The 19420-nt window shown below is 42.0% G+C and overlaps 1 protein-coding gene across 1 annotated transcript in view; it reads left to right on the top strand.

Moving 5' to 3' along the window:
* Positions 1-19420, top strand: part of ECI2 (enoyl-CoA delta isomerase 2) — a 21429-nt gene continuing 2009 nt past the window's right edge. The window contains exons 1-8 of the mRNA XM_082344593.1: positions 1-113; positions 2910-3072; positions 5205-5303; positions 5529-5717; positions 8046-8115; positions 11490-11592; positions 12340-12460; positions 18161-18250. Coding sequence (XP_082200719.1) covers positions 58-113; positions 2910-3072; positions 5205-5303; positions 5529-5717; positions 8046-8115; positions 11490-11592; positions 12340-12460; positions 18161-18250 — 891 coding nt within the window. The 5' untranslated portion in view covers positions 1-57. The remainder of the gene's footprint in view (positions 114-2909; positions 3073-5204; positions 5304-5528; positions 5718-8045; positions 8116-11489; positions 11593-12339; positions 12461-18160; positions 18251-19420) is intronic.

The following is a 19420-nucleotide window of genomic DNA, read 5'->3' on the forward strand; positions in this document are numbered from 1 at the left end:
AGTCAGTCCCCACCCCCACCCCCCCGCCCGCAGCCCCGCCCACGCCCCGGGGCAGCCATGGCCGGAGTGGCCGGAAGGCTGGCGAGGCGGTGGTGCTCGGGCGCTCTGCGCAGGTAAGTGCCGAGCCCGGGCCCAAGGTCGCCCTCGGACGCCGCCGTGCTTGCGGGGGGCGCGCTGTCTGTCATCGCGTCTCGGTAGCAGCAGGGTTTGCGGGCTTCCAGCAGAGCGTGACGTCAGGTGTCCCTCTCCCGCTCGCCCTCCTCTGGGCCGGAGGGTCAGGACGGCCGAGCCGGGTCTCCCCGCGCGCGTCCCCGCCCGCCCCCGCCGCCGGGCTCGGAGATGCTTTGCTGAGTTGGGGGGTCGCGTGAGCGGCCCTGCGGGCTCGTGCCCGCCGTGGGAGCGCGCCCCGCGGTCAGGTTGGGGTGACCCGTCTGCTTCGTGGAGAACGTCCTGCCTAGTGATGGTGGCGGGATGCACAGCCGGGCCACGTGGAAACCAGAACCGGGCTGTGCAGCGGCAAGGGGAAAACCCTGGAACGTGCTGGTTGCCTTCGGGGGTGGAGTTATGATTTTCCCGATTTTATATGTTAAGCGGTCGGGTTTTGTAATTTTTTTTAAAAAAATAAGTTTGCGCCATGTTTTGTGAGAACTTGCACATTTCGCCCTTTATGTACATTTTAAGTTTTCCTTTCATTTTCTGCTTGTAACTTGCCAGGTGCCAAATTCATGTAAGATGCATAGTTTTTCCCTTTTTGGAAAAAAAAAAAAACGGATTCAATTCATGTAAAACTCATAGAAGGCTAATTTTACTGAATGAGGCTAATTCAAGGTTTGAACTTAACTCTTTGAAAGTTACATTATTGCAGAGGAGGTGATACATTTGTTAGGTTTGGGCTTTATTTGTAACTGTATTATTTTAATCATCTTTGATGCCCTTAACGTTATTTCTCAGGGTCATCACTGTGAACATCCGTTGTTTGTTTGTGACCTCACTGTTGTGCATTGATGCTTTCCCCTCCCCTCTGCTTACTGTGTGTGCTTCAAAAGTTACTTACCTGGTAGCACTTGCTGTCTCTGCTCTGCGCCTGGCTCGTTAGACATCTCTGGGTGAGGGCTGAGTACGTCTGCTCCGCAGGCTTCAAGCCTAGCATCCAAGGCAGGTAGATTTCCCCCCAGGTAGGTCCTCCACCTCCCTAAGAAAGAAGTGCTGTCTGTCTGGAATGCCAGCAACTGCTCATCTCTCCTCTGAATATTTCTTTCATCTTCATTTTCCCCTCCTTTCACCTGTGTGTGTGTGCTGGGACACACGTTTGCTGAGCAGAGAGTCAGGAATTGACCTGATAAAAGTTTATACTTTGTTGATCGGTGACTATGTGACTGAGCAAAGGGCTTTTGTGCCTGAGGGGCAGAAAACCAAATTCTGACAGCAGGAGTTTGCAGCAAAGTAAGGATTTATTGCAGGCCACTAAACATGGTAGTGAGAGGACAAGCCTCAGGTCCGCTCCGAATTGATCTTTGTGTTACAGGCTTTTTTTTTTTTGAGGGGAAGAACAAAGAAGCTGAAGTTAATTATCCTCTTGTGACATTTATTAATCATTGGATGTCTCTGGTTTACAACTCTCTGGCCAGGTGGTCCGTGGCACAGGGGTCTGTGAGCTCATCCTGCTCTGGAGAAACAACCTGAGTCTGCACCTTAACAAGGATGTCTATAATAGCAGTTTTAGTACAAAAACGATGTATCGACAGCAGCAATTTTAGTCATCTGACTCTGGTTGATTAGTGCTCAGTTAGCCCAGGATTGAGGTCAGAGGGGACAAGAAAGGGAATAAAGTTTTGGATAGAGGGATGACTCACAGACTCGATAAGGAAACTCGGTTTCAGGGGGACTCAGTTTCAACTGCAGAGACTCTTTCTGGACCTTGGGACCCAAATGACTGAATTCTTTGTACTTTACCCCCTTGGTCCCAGTATCTTTATTTTGTTTGGGGGTGGGGCAGGCATATTAAACTCAGAGACTGAGATTGTCTTTGCCACTGTTTTCTTTAACACAGGTTCACTGCGGGAATAATAATAATTTCACAAGCCAGTAGCATACAGGATAATGCCTCTTCATAAGCCACTGAAGAGTTTTGACTTTGCCATCCAAGAGCTGATGTCCAGCTGCCAGCCCCAAAATAAAAGTCCCTTGATGCTGGAGCAGTTTGCTGGTGTGGCCAGGCAGGCTGATTCTTCGGTGGCCGCTACATGGCTTTCACCACTGCTGATAAAAGAGTCCCCTTTACCATGGCAGGAGCTAGTGCCCCAAGGTCTTGGAGAGCTATTTGGATCAGCAGAGGGGAGCTTTGCCCAGACTGAAACTCTTGGACGGTCCTCACAAACTCTGGGTATTTATAGTCTGAATGTCCCCTCCCCATAGTCGCCTCATCTGCTCTTATCAATACATCCCCTGCAGGACCCCTCAGACGCTGAGCTCCGAGTGGTTACCAACCAGAAAGATGAGATGTCAGCCTGACACAGCTCACATCATTCTTATATCAAAACCACTTCACTTCTAAAAACAGCTGTATTGGGTCTTTGCTTTCACTTCAGTTGTGCACAAGTGGCTTTGTGATCTTCACACCCCACACAGGACTCCTGCTGTCCTCCGTCTCACAGGCCTCTCACTGGCTTCCTGCCTGTGGCAAAATTCCACGGCTCCTCGGCTTCTGGCTGCTTTTTCTCTGTTTAATTTGAAGGCTACATTACTGCCGTTAGCTTCTGTACTGATTTCTTATCTCGGGACAGTTTTGGAAACCACTAACCATTCACAGCCAGGTGGCTGGGGAAGTATAGGGAAAATATTTCTGGAGAGACGTAGCATTCTGGCGTGTAAGGGCTGGGAACGATTACAGTCAGCCTGCCTGTTTGCAGTCCTCTTCAGGTCACTCGTTTCCCAGCACTTCAGCTGCATGTGTGTGGCCCAGCAATGAGAGCCAGCCAGAAGGACTTTGAAAACGCCATGAATCAGGTGAAACTCTTGAAGAAGGATCCAGGAAATGAAGTGAAGCTGAAACTCTATGCACTGTATAAGCAGGTAAATGCCTAAGGTGCGATATAAAGACATTTTGAGCAGTTGGGACCTCAGACAGACATGCTGCGTGTTGTACTAAAATGCAGCCTTAAGGCTTTTAGGGTTTGTGTTGCTGCCTTTCCTACCAAGAGTGTATACATGAGAGTTTATTATATTAGACTTCAAAATATTATCAAGGCAAAAAGTAACTCCTCAGGATCACTCCAGAGTAAAAAAGACTTAAAAGATACAACAACCAAATGTGCAGATCTTATTTGGCCACTAATTAAAATAAATCAGCTGAAAAAGTGGTCTTGAGACAATTGGGGAAATTTGATTAGGAACTGAGTATTAGGTGATACCTAGGAATTATTCTTAATGGCATCATGGTTATATAAGAAAATGTTGATTTTTTTTTTTTTCGGAGTGCATACTAAGTACCTAGGGGTAAAATAGTATGGTGTTTGGCATTCTCTAAAATAACGAAGCAAAAAAGGAAAGAAAAGGATGGATGAAGCAAGTATGGCAAAAATGAGAGTTACTGAATTTGGGTGACGAATATCGGGAGTTCATTACAGTATCCTACTTTTGTATATGTTTGAAATTTTTTATTATAAAATTTTAAAACTCAAGTTTTTAAGTTACAGTGTCTGAAAAATGTCCTGGGAAGTCAGCCCCTTGGGTTCCTGTGTGTTGTCTATTTTTCTCTTCCTGTGACGCATATGAGCCTCTCTTACTTTCATACTGGTGTGTATAGTAAAGAATTTAACTTTGCCCCCAAAGAGGTCTGACCTTTGCCCTTGGCTTCTGGGAGGTAATTTCTAAGCCCTTGAAATGCCAAGAGTGATAGACGTGTCTTTGTTTGCCTGGAGAGTCTAACAGTGGCATTTAGAGTAGGGACTGCGATTACACTTTAACCATGCCTTACACTTTAACCATGCCGAGGTGGTGGAGCCCCAGTGAAAACTCTGAACACCGAGGCTTGAATGAGCTTCCCTCGTGGGCAGTGCTCTGTGTGTGGTCACGCGTCAGTCTGGCACTGGAAGAGTGCGCTCTCCTGACTCCGCAGTGGCCGGTTGGCGGGGGGCTGGGGTGTCACACACGCGCCTCCCCCAGATTCCACCCTCTGCATCCTCCCTTGCTGATCTGAATCCGTATCCTTTCCCCCTAATAACTGGTAACCAAGAGTACAACAGCTTTCGGTGCATTCTGTGAGTCATTCTAGAGGATTATTGAACCCGAGGGTGGTTTCGGGAGCCCCCCAATCTTGCACTTGGTGTCAGAAGTGGAGGGGGGCAGTCTTACGGCCTGCGTTGCCTCTGATTTCTCAGATGGCTAACTCTTGCAAGGTGAGTCTTATCTCTTTTTCTTTGGAGAGTCTTAGCCTCCTTTGCTGCCTTTGTTTTTCAAAGCCTCTTTCTTCTTTCCTCTTTTAGCTAGTTATATTACGAAGTTGAAAAACATGGTTATTAAATGGAGTTTTAAATTGCCATCTCTGAAGATAACTGAGTGCATACTTTTTTCATCTCAAAACACTCACTGCGCCTACCCTCAAACAAGTAAACTTTAGTTGCTTTTTGCTTTCTGCTCGCGTGTCCTTCAGTTAAGTGTCCTAAGGGCCAGCGGCTCTGATGACCCCCCCTACCCCCTCCTACCCAGCTGCAGCTGTGTTGCTCAGTTATCAGATATCTGCCACGGAACTGGGTTGGGGAGGGTGGTTCTTTTGAATGGGCTTTCAGAATACATTCTGTGTTCTAAATGTTTGTGGGCGAGTTACCTTTGAAGATTGTTTGCTTGAAGATTTTGATCATGTATGAAGAATGTGACCATCGCTATAAAACTAATGAATGATGACGATTTTTTAAAAAGTATTCAGTACTTTCCCAAAACCCTAATCTTGCATTATTTTCATGCACAGGCAGTTATAACTTATTTTAGGGACTGATAGCCAATAGCATATTTTGTCCCTCCAGTCTTTTTTCTCTTGCTTGTGCATTTTTAGCAACAGCAGCAAAGGGAGAAGAAAATTCAAATCAATTTATGTACCTTGGGAGGGGAAGGTGCATTCACATTAGCGTGCATCTTATGGGTCTTAGCTATTTAAGGCTCCAGTTTGCATGAGCGTTTGACCAGTAATTGCCCTCTCCTTTTCACAGGCCACTGAAGGACCTTGTAATGTGCCCAAACCAGGTGTGCTTGACTTTATCAATAAGGCCAAGTGGGATGCTTGGCGCGCTCTTGGCAGTCTGCCCAAGGTACAGTTACTTGTCGTTCTGCTTTTATTCCATTTGCTGTGCTCCTAAGGGAAGGGGTTGCTTCTCATTATTAAGCCATTACAGATGAGCCTTCTGGATCTTGAGATCCCTCTACCGAACCAGAACCTCTATTCTTTCTTCATTGCCAGGTGTCCTTATTAGCACAGGAAGTTTCTCAGAATGCTTGTTCATTGACCATGGGCTGAAATTGTCATCTGTCTTCAGGAAACCGCCAGGCAGAACTACGTGGACTTGGTGTCCAGTTTGAGTGCTTCATCGGAGTCCTCCGGCCAGGTGACACCTGCAGCAGACAGGAAGCAACCAGGAAGTGACGCCCTGGTGGTGACCTCCCAAGACGGCATCACAACCATCACATTGAACCGGCCCGACAAAAAAAATGCACTCACCCCTCAGGTAACACGACCTGCCCTAAGAGTCCGTCCTGCTTTTCTTTTCTTCCTCTGTCTGTTTCACTCAAAAACTATAGTGTGTCAGCATCCTTCCTGTTTCTGTGAGAGCTCTTGTTTGATTTGTGCAGAAGATTAATAATTGTGGCTACTTCATACAGCAGAGTGGGACATTCATTATTTAGAATTTGTGAGCTTCAGGTAGGTTCTACATGCCCAGAAGGCACTGCAACTTTTCTAATGATGGAAACACAGATAAATGATGTGAATATAAATGAAACACACATCACTGTAAGAGAAGATGCAGAGGGCTTCTCTAAGGTTGGCATAGACGCTCCCTGGACGTATCTTCATGTCACTTAGACTAGAGAGTGAGTACTAATCTACTTGCATGGAGCTTTATTTTGTACAAGTAGAGGAAAAAAGGAGAGAAGAACTTAAACAGATCATAACCCAGCTCTGCTTGAAATGAGCTGCTTCACAAGGGCACTGTTAGTCTTTGAATTGGTCATTGAACTAGAACGATAATAAAAATAACCACTTCCGCAACCTAAGTGTCCATCGATGGATGATGGACAAAGAAAACGTGGTACGTATACACAGTGGAATACTGTTCAGCCATAAAAAATAGTGAAACCTTGCCATTTGTGACAATGTGGATGGCCCTTGAGGGCATTATGCTAAGCGAAATAGCTTAGAGAAAGGCAAATACCGTATGATCTCACTTATAAATACAGAGAACAGCAGATTGGTGGTTGTCAGAGGTGTGGGGTGAAGGGGGTCAAAATGTACAAACTTCCAGTTATAAAATAAATATGTCACAGGGATATACTGTACAGCACAGTGACGATAATACTGTTTTCCATGCCTGAAAGTTGCTAAGACAATAAATCTTAAAATTTCTTATCACAAAGAAAAAACATTGTAACAATGTGTGGTGATGGACGTTGGCTTATTGCAGTCATTTTACAATGTATACAAATATTAAATCATTATGTTATACACCCGAAACAAACATATGTCAGTTATAGCTCATTTAAAAAAAAATAAATCGAAGTTTAAGGAAAAAATAGCCACTTCAGCCCTTTCCCCTTGACAAAAAAAGTAGAGAATAAATTGGATACTTGGTGCTGAACTGGGAGTAAAATTCAAAAGGGCTGTAACCCCTTTTCACTGGATGTATCACCTCTATTGTAGTAGAAAAAGCACACTACCTTAAAATAGTCTTAAATAAGGATTCCATGAAGTTGGATATGCACTATGCAGTTAACAAAGCATTCGAGTCTCAAAACTTTTTCCTTTTCTCCTGACTCATTTTTATATATTCATGGTAGCAATAGTAATAACTACTCTTTACAGAGTGGCGCGTGTGTGTCAGTACTTTCCACACACAGGTTTAATTCCCACCAGGAGCCTACCATTATTGCTACCTAACAATAAAATAATTAGGTTAAGTACTTATTTGCTCCAATTCACATGACTAATAACCAGGAAGATCTAAGTTGAGACCGTGATCGATCCGTCTCTTAAGCCTGGCTCTTCCCACTTACCCCGTCATGCTGCACCATCATCCCTGTGGTCATAATGGAACTACTTCCTCGTTCCCTCCCTCAGTAGAAGTGATTTCACCTCCACTCATACGTTATGTAAAGTCCATGCGTTTATTTTTTTCAGTAAGGGATGTGTATCTGTAAATGTCAGCCCTCTTCACCATTCCCTCCCTCATCTAAGGTAGAAACTGCACCTGTTTTAAATGCCTTGAAAGCTATGACAGCTACATGTCCAAGATTTTCAGAGACGTTGCTGATTTGAAATATTGGGCCCACTGTTCTTGACCGAGTCCAGCCTTTCACCCTCCATAACGCTCCCAGACTGCCTGCCACACTCATGCTCTCTCTTGACATCCCAAATGAAAAACTGCTTCCTGGGAATCTTCCTCTGCTCCCCGCCCCATCCCACCCACCCTAGGAAAGTACCGGCAGCTCCTCTGAGCTTTCTGCTGCTTTGTACTTTCCACCCATTTTAGAGCTATCCCCATCTGTTCATTCCAAAAGCTCAAGGACTGTGTCTTACTTGTTCATTTTGGGGGAAAAACGTGGACATATTCCCCAGCATATAGCACTTGGTACGGAATACACACCACGTAATCATAAAAGGAATGAAAGTCCGATTTCAGTCTTTCGGGCTGCCTTTTTGGTTCTATAAATACAGCCAACATAAGTGTTTGGCACTTTGCAGAGGGTGGGCTTGCAGACTGATGTTTAGTGAAGCCCCTGGGTGATGGTTATCATTTTCAGAGTTTTTTTCTTTTCCTCATCTTCCCCCTTTCACACAGATGTATCACGACATCATGCTTGCACTTGAGGCTGCAAGCAAGGATGATTCAGCCATAACTGTTTTAACAGGTGAGACATTTTCTTAGATTTCTTGGTTAAATTTCTATCTGGGGGGATTTTCATCTAGGTAGGAAATTGAGTAAATAAGCTCTAATATCTTTCCTAGTGCTAAGATACTCTAATTCTTAAATACATAAAAAATATGATAGACACAGGATTGATATCTTTATCACATAAAAAGCAGATACAAATTGGTAAGAAAAGTACTAAGACCTATTAGATAAACGGGTGAGTAAAATGAACAGATAATTTATATGAGAAAGTCCGGGCATTAAAGAAACAAGGAAAATGCAACCAGATTAATAAGCACAAACACAAATCAAAATGATGAGATACCACTTTATACTTATCTGAATTAGCAAAATTTCATGTTATACCCAATTTTGACAAGGTTATGGTAGAATAAATGCCTCTAATCCCTTGCTGACAGCAGCATAAATGGCTATAAAAAGTGTAAGTAGCTAAAGAAAGGGCATTTGACAGTATGTAAAATGTTCATATACTTTGATACAGGAACCCCACTTATGGAAATTTATTTTAGGGAAATTATCCAAGAAAAAGGAAAGGTTTCCATTGTAAAGCAATTATACTCCAATAAAGATGTTTAAAAAAAAAAGAAAAAGGAAAGGTCTTATGCAAGAAAGATAATCTTTGCAGCATTACTTATAATTGTGAAAATGTTAAAACATTGTAAATATGCTGCATGACAGAATAATAAAGCACATTATAGAACATCCAGTAGACTATATACTGTACAAGTATTAAAACTTACAACTCTAGAGACTAACAGTGTAGCAAATGTTTAAGATATAATAAAAAACATTAGCAATTATATCAGCACTGTGGTAGTAAGTGGAAAATACGATGGCTGCTCCGGGGCCTGGGCTGACGAGAACTCGGAGAGTGGAAGTCATTGAACTTGGAAGGGGCCCTGCGTGTGGTGGTGCAAGCTGAGGGTCAGGACTCAGATCAACTGGCGTTTAAATCCTGGCTTCATTCCTTACTACCTGTGGGCGACCTCTGCTTCCTGAATGGAGAAGACAGTGTCTTCCTAACCCCACGGAATGGTCGAGGCGGTGACACGAGACAGTGCAGGGCAGGGCTCACAGCAGGTGCTTGGGAGACGGGAGCTGTTACCGTGTGTTGACGCAGTGGAAGCAGGACTGATTTGATTTTATTTTATTTATTTTCTCTTTTGGCCACGCCACGCAACTTGCGGGATCTTAGTTCCCCAACCAGGGATTGAACCTGCACCCTTGGCAGTGAAAGTGCGGAGTCCTAACCACTGGACCACCAGGGAATTCCCAGAGTGATTTTATTTTCTTTTAATTTTCATTAAAATTTGTAAAATATATAATATATAGAGATCAGAGAGCTTTTAGTGAAAAAGAGAGATGGGGAGAAAGAGAGATACCTAACAGCTGATGAGAGGGGGTGAAGGAAAGGGAAGAGTTGAACATGGCCCTTGTATTTCACAAATACACCTAAGAGAATGGAGACAACAAAAACAGTCTAGAGGTGGTGTTGGCTTGATACAGGAGAAGAATGTTTTCTGGTTTTTTAATTTAAAAAAAATTTTTTTAACATCTTTATGGAGTATAATTGCTTTACAATGGTGTGTTAGTTTCTGCTTTATAACGAAGTCAATCAGCTATACATATACATAAAAATTTTTTTAACTAAAAGTATAATACAGGCACATGGTTTTTTAAAAAATCCAAAGACTATGAAATGGCATATAACAAAACTAAATCTCACTTGCCTTGGAACCCCAGTCCTGCTTCCTAGAAAAACTCAGCTTTTCTTGAGCCTTCCAGAAACTGCGTATGTGTGTACGTGTGTGTACCCCGCCTCTTGTAAACAGAAAAGGAAGCATATAATACATACATACTATACCCACCTTCTCCTAACAGCATATCCCGAAAAATTGTTCTCTGTCAGCACATATACATATAAGTTTTTCTCTGCAGGACTACAAAGTATGAAAGTTTTGGGATTCCATAATTTATTTCATCATTCCTCTATTGATGAACAGGTAGACTGTACTTAGTCTTTTGCTATTAAAATCATGCTGCAAGGAGTATCCTTGGACATATGTCTTGCAGCGAATGTGCAAAAATATCCAAAGGCTATGTTCTTAGAAGTGAAGTTGCTGGGTTTCGTAATAACGGTAATAACGGCTGACGTTTATATCATACTTCCTGTCTGCTGAGCACTGGTCTGAGCATTCTAATTCATTTATAGCTTTTTGATTCTTAACTTTTCTAAGCTTTCTTGCAATAACCCTGTGAGGTTAGGCCCTATTATTACTCGTATTTTACAGGTGAGAAAACTGAAAGATTAAGGTCTGATAAATAGTGCTTTTCCTGTAGTGATTTTCTATATATCCTTCACTTTCGTTTTCTAGTTCCTTTTTGATCTAAACGTTGTAATAATAGGTCCTTTAATTTCCAGAAAGGATTTTTTTTTTTTTGGTTTTCCATTTCTGTTATCAATTCCTAGTTTATTGTATTATAATCAGAAATGATTGGTTTTACTAATTTTACTTTTTTTAGAATCTATTAAAATTTCATGTATATTAGCTATATATTGAAATCTCTGCCTTGAAGATTAAGAATCAAAAAAATGGCCAATATTTTATATCATCCAGGAACACTTAAAAAGTAAGTTCAGGGACTTCCCTGGTGGTCCAGTGGCTAAGATTCCGTGTCCCCAGTGCAGGGGGCACCGGTTCGATCCCTGGTCGGGGAACTAAGATCCCGCATGCCACATGGTGCAGCCAAAAAAATAATAGTAATGAAAAAATGTTTTAAATAAAAGAGAAATTTTTAAAAAATAAAGGTTCATTCTTGATTTTTAAGGTATAGAGTTACAATTATATCAATTAGACTTGCCTCTCTAATTCATGTTAGCTTTCCTAAATTCTGTTTTCTAATTTGTCTGTCTGGACTGAAAAAAGAAAATTAAAGGCATCTATTTCTCTCAGCCCATACTACGCCGGGTCTCCCCCGCCCCAGAGCCTTTGCACATGCTGTCACCGCTGCAGAATATTCCCCCCACCCTCTTTCCATCTACCCCTGCCTGTGTCCTTCAGGTCTCAGTCCAGTCATTCCCGCCTTAGCAAAGTCCCTCCCTGAACCCCCAGGTGAGAGCAGAGCCCTGTTGCCTGCTCTCCTGTCCTCGTGTCCCTTTGCATCATCATAGCTGCATTGCCTACAGTTATTCATGTGTCTTTAAATCAAGGTCCAGCTGACTCCCTAGTGTGTCAATTAGGGCAGGACCCCAGCTGGTCCACCAGTGTATTTCCAGAGCTTGGCACATACAAGATGCCCAGTAACTACTGTAGAGCGAATGAGTGGTGGATCCATGGATTTTGTTTACAGGCAATGGGGACTATTATTGTAGTGGGAATGATCTGACCAACTTCACGGATATTCCCCCTGGTGAAGTGGAGGAGAGAGCCAGAAGCGGGGCTGTTTTACTGAGGTGAGAGCCTATCTGTCTCGTCCCGGGGGGCTTATCCTTATCAATGTGGTCTTCAGCTGCTCAAAAGTAAAAGAAATACTTCTTAGGTTCCGTGTAATCTGCTGTGACTTTAGGCAAGCATATTTCTCCAAACTTCTATCAGTAGAGGGCATTTGCTCCATCACTGTAACTTCTGTTACCCGTTCTCCTGGCCTCCCTACACCACATTTGATTGGAAAGCATACAAGTCAACTACCGCTACAAATTAAATTCTCCCATATTGAGGCAGAGGAATTTAGCAACTTCTCCTCTGGCCAGAGGAAGGCGTGACTGCCATGATCGCTGCTCATAGGAGACTTGAAATGGTCTCGGAAAACACAGAGGGCACGAAGGCATCTCCTCCCACCTCATTAGTCCCCACTGCGTCTCTGGTGCCCACTGAGCTGTGATACCGCAGCACGAGCTGGCGGCCACCCTAGCCTCTGAGTCTACAGCTGGCTTACGTCCCTGACCGAATGCCCAGAACACAAGATTTGAACCAAGGCTGACCTGTGGGACTCCGCGAGTTTCCCTCAAATTGCATTCAGATGGGAGGAACCTGGTGCGAGAGGCAGGGGAGGTGGGAGGGCAGAGAGGCACTGCTGGGCGATGGGAAACTCACCAGCCTGGCCAGAAAAGCATGTTCCAGACTCACCCTGTCTCGCCTGCATACTTCAGTGATGCTACTTTGGCATATTTAAACATGCTTTTATATTTCCATGTCTGTAGGGATTTTGTCGACTGTTTTATAGATTTTCCGAAGCCTTTGGTTGCAGTGGTAAACGGACCAGCTGTAGGAATCTCCGTCACCCTTCTCGGGCTATTTGATATCGTGTATGCGACCGACAGGGTAAGTCAGCTCCCAGAAATGTATGAAGTTACACAAGTAAAAAGGAGATCCTCTGAATTCTCCTTTATTGTTGCTAGTAGTAAACAGATTACATATGGTTTGTGGTAGAATGGACCAAATTTAAATTTTTCCCAAAGAATTAGTCTAATATGACAACGTTTTATTTTTCCTTTACTATTAACTTGAATTTTCCTAGACACGAATATTGTTGTGAACATTGCCCCAGCTCTTTTGGCTCTGTGCTCTAATCCTATTACACAACACTTGTTCATTTCTACTCTAAAATAGTCAGGAACCTTCAAAGCTTGTTAGCAGGGAGCAAAAAATAGCTGCTTTGGAGGTTATGCAAGTGAGTTATTTGATCATTTTTTCCAAGTAAATGAATCCTGGAATTTCTAAATCTAGAATAAGGAAGAACTTTCAGGCGTTATTCTTTCACTCCCTCCTTTGCAGATAAGAAAACCAAAGCTCAGAGAAGTCATGTTCACCATTGAATTATATAGATTTTAATTTTTCTTCCTACTACAGTCATAATATATGTCATAGTAGAAAATAAAATTTTGAAAAATATGGAAAAGTACAAAGAAAAGAGTTAATTTAAAAGTCACTCCTTATCTCACCACTCAGATAAGCAGTGCTAACATTTGGGTTATTTAGCTTATCTAATTTAACCAGTCCCTGACACTGGAACCCTAGAATATTTCCAATTTTTGTCCTTGTAAACAAAAATGTGATGAACATTTATCTTAGAACTTTTACTATAGAACTAATAACCACCTCTTAGGGTTATCAGATTCTTAGAGTGACTTTTGCTTTTGTGGCAGTAAAATTTGCTAGTGTACATACAGCCTTGCAGGGAACATTTGGTTTTTACCACTGAAGAGATTCCTGGTTTTGTTTAGAGGTATTTTCTCCACTAATAGGACCGTATATTAGGGTCCTTAACTCTTTGGCTTATCTTTTACTGGATTCCTTTCAATGAGATTGGGCGTATTGTCAGATCTAATTTTTACTAATAATTTTCCCATAAAAATAGCAAATGCAAGTCTAGACACTAGGCTACCTAACCTTTGTAGGTGGAAGTTTCTGCTCAAAGGCGGAAATTAACAGTCTTCGGTCACATTCTGTGGGTTAAATGACCAATTAATTGACCTGCTTTGAGCAGGGTGGGATCAGGAGTTCTTGACCTGAACTTGGGGGTCTCATTCTTCAGTACTTGGAGGCCAGATGTCATCATATTTGAATCTTGTCCTGATTCTCCCACTGGATTCCAAATGATTGTCATGTACATCATCTTTTTAAAGATTTCTAGGACTCCCATCTTATGATACAATTTGAATTAAAATTGAAATCAGAGGGAAATGCGTATATGTTATATATGCTAAAAGATTGGGCCCAAAGTAAAATATTTGACAAATAGTGACCACTGCTAAGAGTTCACCCAACTGAATTAAACCAAGGTTCAATTTAAAATCAGGGAAAGACACAGAAGAAAGAAGCTGTGGAGAGGAATTCATTTTACAGGGTTTCTCATTCCTGGCTTCATGAATAGATACCATATTAAATGTGGGTTAACATTTAACCCATATAACCAAATTATTCTTTATTATGGGCAATAAGTAGTGCCTCTGCCTATTAGCTTCTCTGTCAGCAAACAGCACATTTCCTCTTTGAGTTAATAAAAAGGCAGAAATCATAACAGTAATAGATCTTTGAGTGCTCAGTATCTAGGAGGCACTCTGCTGATGCACATTATATGTGTTCAGTAAACGCCCAAGTTAACTGCCCTGCGAGGCAGGTGCTCTCATCCCATTTTACAGATGAGAAAACCGTGGCACAGAGAAGTTAAGAAGCTCCAGGGTCACCGGGCAGCCTGACGCCAGCATCTAACCCTTAACTACATCTACTGCTCCATTTCTGAAAATTAGCTCAGTGTTTGCTTATAATAATGTTTATAAGTAAATTAAATGCTGCTTATTATCAGCTTTCCACTTACCTGTTTGTGGCTCTTACCAAGGTTGGCGGCTTCTTTCAGTTTTCTGGTTGTGTTCCTTAGGCTGTGACTTCTCAGCACATTTTCTCCTATACGCTTTCTTTTGGGGGGGAAAAGAAGATAGGTGACATTAATAACTGTTTACTTTATACTTTTATTATTTTGATTTGTATGCTTTGCACATTATATGTTTATATCTTCTAGCAATATTCATTAAAAAAAACCCGCCATACCTGATTATGGGAAATGAAGTCTAAATATGCTGTTTACGGAATTGTTGATTATAAGTTAATTTCCTTTCATAAGAACTTTTCATTCATCAAGAAACACACAAAACTATTTCTGACATCTAGAAAAAAACTACAAATGACTCTGTAGTCTAAATAACCAATATTAAAGTAGTTTCTGATGTTTAAAACCAATCAAAAAGCCTCTGGGGCAAAATCAAGACAAATGGCAGATTGAGGAAATAATTTTTCAACTCACACAATAGAGGCTAACCTTTCTAATATATTTTTTAAAATGTGTCTATAAAGTGATGGATCAAATGCTGGAGAGGGTGTGGAGAAAAGGGAACCCTCTTGCACTGTTGGTGGGAATGTAAATTGATACAGCCACTATGGAGAACAGTATGGAGGTTCCTTAAAAAACTAAAAATAGAATTACCATATGACCCAGCAATCCCACTACTGGGCATATACCCAGAGAAAACCGTAATTCAAAAAGACACATGCACCCGAATGTTCATTGCAGCACTATTTACAATAGCCAGGTCATGGAAGCAACCTAAATGCCCATCAACAGACAAATGGATAAAGAAGTTGTGGTACATATATACAATGGAATATTACTCAGCCATAAAAAGGAACGAAATTGAGTCATTTGTTGAGACGTGGATGGATCTAGAGACTGTCATACAGAGTGAAGTAAGTCAGAAAGAGAAAAACAAATATCGTATATTAATGCATGTATGTGGAACCTAGAAAAATGGTACAGATGAGCTGGTTTGCACGGCAGAAGTTGAGACACAGATGTAGAGAACAGACATATGGACACCAAGGGGGGAAAACTGAGGTGGGGTGGGGATGGTGGTGTGCTGAATTGGGCGATTGGGATTGACATGGTATACACTGATGTGTATAAAATTGATGACTAATAAGAACCTGCAGTATAAACAAACAAACAAACAAAACAACTAATACTAAACTTTCATTGGGTTATTTGTATGGAAATATGGTAATATAAATGTTTCAGACATTACATGAAATTTCTAAAAACCTTATATGTTCTGGTATAATGTTATAAGTCATAATCCTAGTTATTACTTTAAAATGTATATCTCAGAAATAACTAATTTTCTTGTCAACTGCATTATTATGAACTTTCATCAAATCTTTAACCGTGGTCATTTTTAAGTCTTTTGTCATTTACAGACAGTTCTGGGTGTACTCTGATGCTTTTGTAAATATGTTCCTATAAAAGGGTTTCATCTTCAGGAAATTCATGGAAAAGACTCTGACAAGTACAGGTTTCTGGTAACTGACTGTACTGCTGAACTGAATGAATAAGCATTTTCAGAACTCTAATGAAAAACTGATGAGCTCATAAAAGTGCTAACAAAAGATCAAGATGATCAAAAGATGAAGATGATCAGATGTGACTTTCTGTTTGAATTTAAAAAAAGAAAAAATCCCACAAGGACTCAGAGGCAAAAAATATACAAATTAATTTTCACTGCAAAGTAAAGGAGCTGTTACAGTGGAGGATTACTGGACTGAATGTCAATATTATGACATAGTATGAGTGTGTTTCATGTTTGGTAATTGCAATCATTGTTGCTTCTGTTGTGGTCATCCATGTACAATGCTTGGTGTCAGTCTATTTATCTCTTGTAAAAATAAAATACAGTGTGTATGTGAAAAAAAATATTTACACACACACAAAAAAATTTAAATTAAAAAAAAAGTGATGGATCAGCAAATTAATATAAAAATACACAACAGAGAGGAATAAATAGCCCACAGAAAAGAAAGTATAAATGGCTCTTAAAAACACATGAGAAAGACACCATTAAGAAAAGGACTTGTAGGGACTTCCCTGGTGGTGCAGTGGTTAAGAATCTGCCTGCCAATGCAGGGGACACGGGTTCGAGCCCTGGTCCGGGAAGATCCCACATGCCGAGGAGCAACTAAGCCCGTGCACCACGACTTCTGAGCCTGTGCGCTAGAGCCCGTGAGCCACAACTACTGAGCCCTCATGCCACAACTACTGAAGCCCGCGTGCCTAGAGCCCATGCTCCACAACAAGAGAAGCCACCGCAATGAGAAGCCCACGCACCGCAACGAAGAGTAGCCCCCACTCACCACAACTAGAGAAGGCCCGCCTGCAGCAACGAAGACCCAATGCAGCCATAAATTAATTAATTAATTAATTTTTTAAAAAGACAACCAATCCAACTTAAAAATAGTGGGCAAAGTATTGCAAGCTACTTCACCAAAGAAGGTATGCAAATGGCTGATAAACACAGGAAAAGATGCTCAACATCATTAGTCATTAGGGAACAGCAAATTAAAACCACACCGAGACACCACGACACACCTACTAGAGTGGGTAAAATTGAAAAGACTAAGGATAATCACAGGTTTAGGGAGAATGCGGAGTGGTTGGAACTCCCTGCTGCACCTCGGAAAACAGTCTGGCAACGTCTCAGAAAGATGAACCACACAGCCCAGCAATTGCATGCCTGGGCATTTACCCAAGAGAGTTGAAAATATACCTTCATCATAACCTTATTCATAATATCCAGAATACTGGAAATACCACAATGGCTCCAACTGGTGAATGGATAAATGAATTATGACACATCCCTACAATGGAATACTGCTCAGAAATAAGAAGGAACAAACCCTAATATGTGCAGTAACAACGTGGTGACTCACGAGCCTTCTGCAAAGGACAGAAGCCCACAAAAGGAGAAGAGGCTACAGAATGTGTGACTCCATTTATATACATTCTAGAAAAGGTGAAACTGTAGGAACAAAACAGATCAGTGGTTGCTTAAGGGTGCGAGACAGACTGACTGCAGAAGGGGCGTGAGGAAACTTTGGGGGGTGGTGATAGAAATATTCTGTATCTTGATCACGGTAGTGGCTGCATAACTATACATTTGTTGAAAACTCATCGAACCGCATAGGTTAAGAGAGTGGATTTCGTGTGCACAGGCAGACCTCGGAGATACTGTGGGTTTGGTTCCAGACCACCGCAATAAAGCAAATATCGCAATAAAGTGAGTCACGGGACTTTTTTGGTTTCCCAGTACATATAAATGTTATGTTTACATTACACTGTAGTCTGTTAAACATGCAATAGCAACATGCAATGTCTAAGAAAACAATCAGACATTTTAAAACAGCTTTAATTAAAAAATAACGCTGTTGGGAAAATGGCACCAGCAGACTTGCTCGACTTAGGGTTGCCCCAAACCTTCCATTTGTGTAAAAAAAAAAAAAAATGCAGTATCTGCATAGCACAGTAAAGCAAAGCACAATAAAAGGAGGGCTGCCTGTATAATAATACAATAACCATAATTTTTTTTAAAGTTCTTCAATTAAATATTGTAAGGAGGATAGAAACAAATAGTAATTTTTTTGAAATCACATGTGAAAAGATGAATTTCTTTTCTTTCTTTTTTTTCTCTCTTCAAATAGGCAACATTTCATACTCCATTCAGTCACCTAGGCCAGAGTCCGGAAGGATGCTCCTCTTACACTTTTCCGAAGATGATGGGCCCAAGCAAGGTAATTTTTGGAAACCTTAAAACGAAATGTAATGTCATCTCCATTCCAAAAGTAACCCCACACTCTCTGTTCTTTCCCTCGATAATAGAGACAACAGACGGAAGCGAATTATTTGCTCCCCAACTCCAAGAGTTTTAAACGTAGAGGAACCAGGCTGTGGGAAGCATCTGGTCTGCAGGGAAGTTTAGACGCTCTGTCCCCAAACTGGGGGCGACTCCCAGCTGGGTGCCTGGCGCTCCCAGCGCCACTCCCGGCCTCCACAGCCTTTTCTCCGGACTGTCCCACAGGGCAGCAAGGCTCCAAGGGGCCCAGTGGCCACTCGGGTCTGTCCCTGAAGTTATGGAAACCTAGGTGCCCACCCTCGGTGGGCAGGACCCCAAGGGGATCATGACAAGACCGAGAGCCGGGGGAAGGGAGAGGCTTAGCAAACATCCTTCGGGATCTGGAAGGGGGGGAGTGGGAACTGAGCCTCTGTTCGTTGCTATTAGGTTTTCATTGAAAAAAATGTATATTTTTAAAATCTCTCTCTTTTGTTTCTGGACATGCCATGTGGCTTGCGGGATCTCAGTTCCCCACCTGAGATTGAACCCCGGCCACGGCAGTGTGAGAGCCTGAAATCCTAACCATGAGGCCACCAAGGAATTCCCTTTTTAAATCTCTTTCTTCAGTCACGTGCCCTGAATTCTTATACAGATTTGAACTTTGAAAATTTGGGCAGGCCCAACCCTAAGGCTTAGAACATTTGACTCTGAAACAGTCTTTGCTTTTCTGGAAGAGAAATTGCAAACATAGGGAAGGATACCCATTTGGTGCCCCCAGTATTGTTAGAAACTGAACATCCGTCTCCCTCACTTTCCTTCAGTTAAGTGGAGCTCATTGGAGTACCTGGGCAGGTAAAGAAAACTGTCAGAGCCAGACCACTGTGTGAATTTCCAGGGAAGGGAATTTTTAAAAAATATATATATATATATTTATTTATTTATTTTATTTATTTTGGCTGCGCCGCGTCTCAGTTGCAGCACGTGGGATCTTTAGTTGCAGCATGCAGACTCTTAGTTGAGGCGTGCAGCATCTAGTTCCCCAACCAGGGATCGAACCCAGGCCCCCTGCATTGGGAGCGCGGAGTCTTACCCACTGGACCACCAGGGAAGTCCCCAGGGAAGGGAATTT

This window comes from Balaenoptera borealis, assembly GCF_965194805.1.
Source record: "Balaenoptera borealis genome assembly, chromosome: 12".
Taxonomy (NCBI): Eukaryota; Metazoa; Chordata; class Mammalia; order Artiodactyla; family Balaenopteridae; genus Balaenoptera; species Balaenoptera borealis.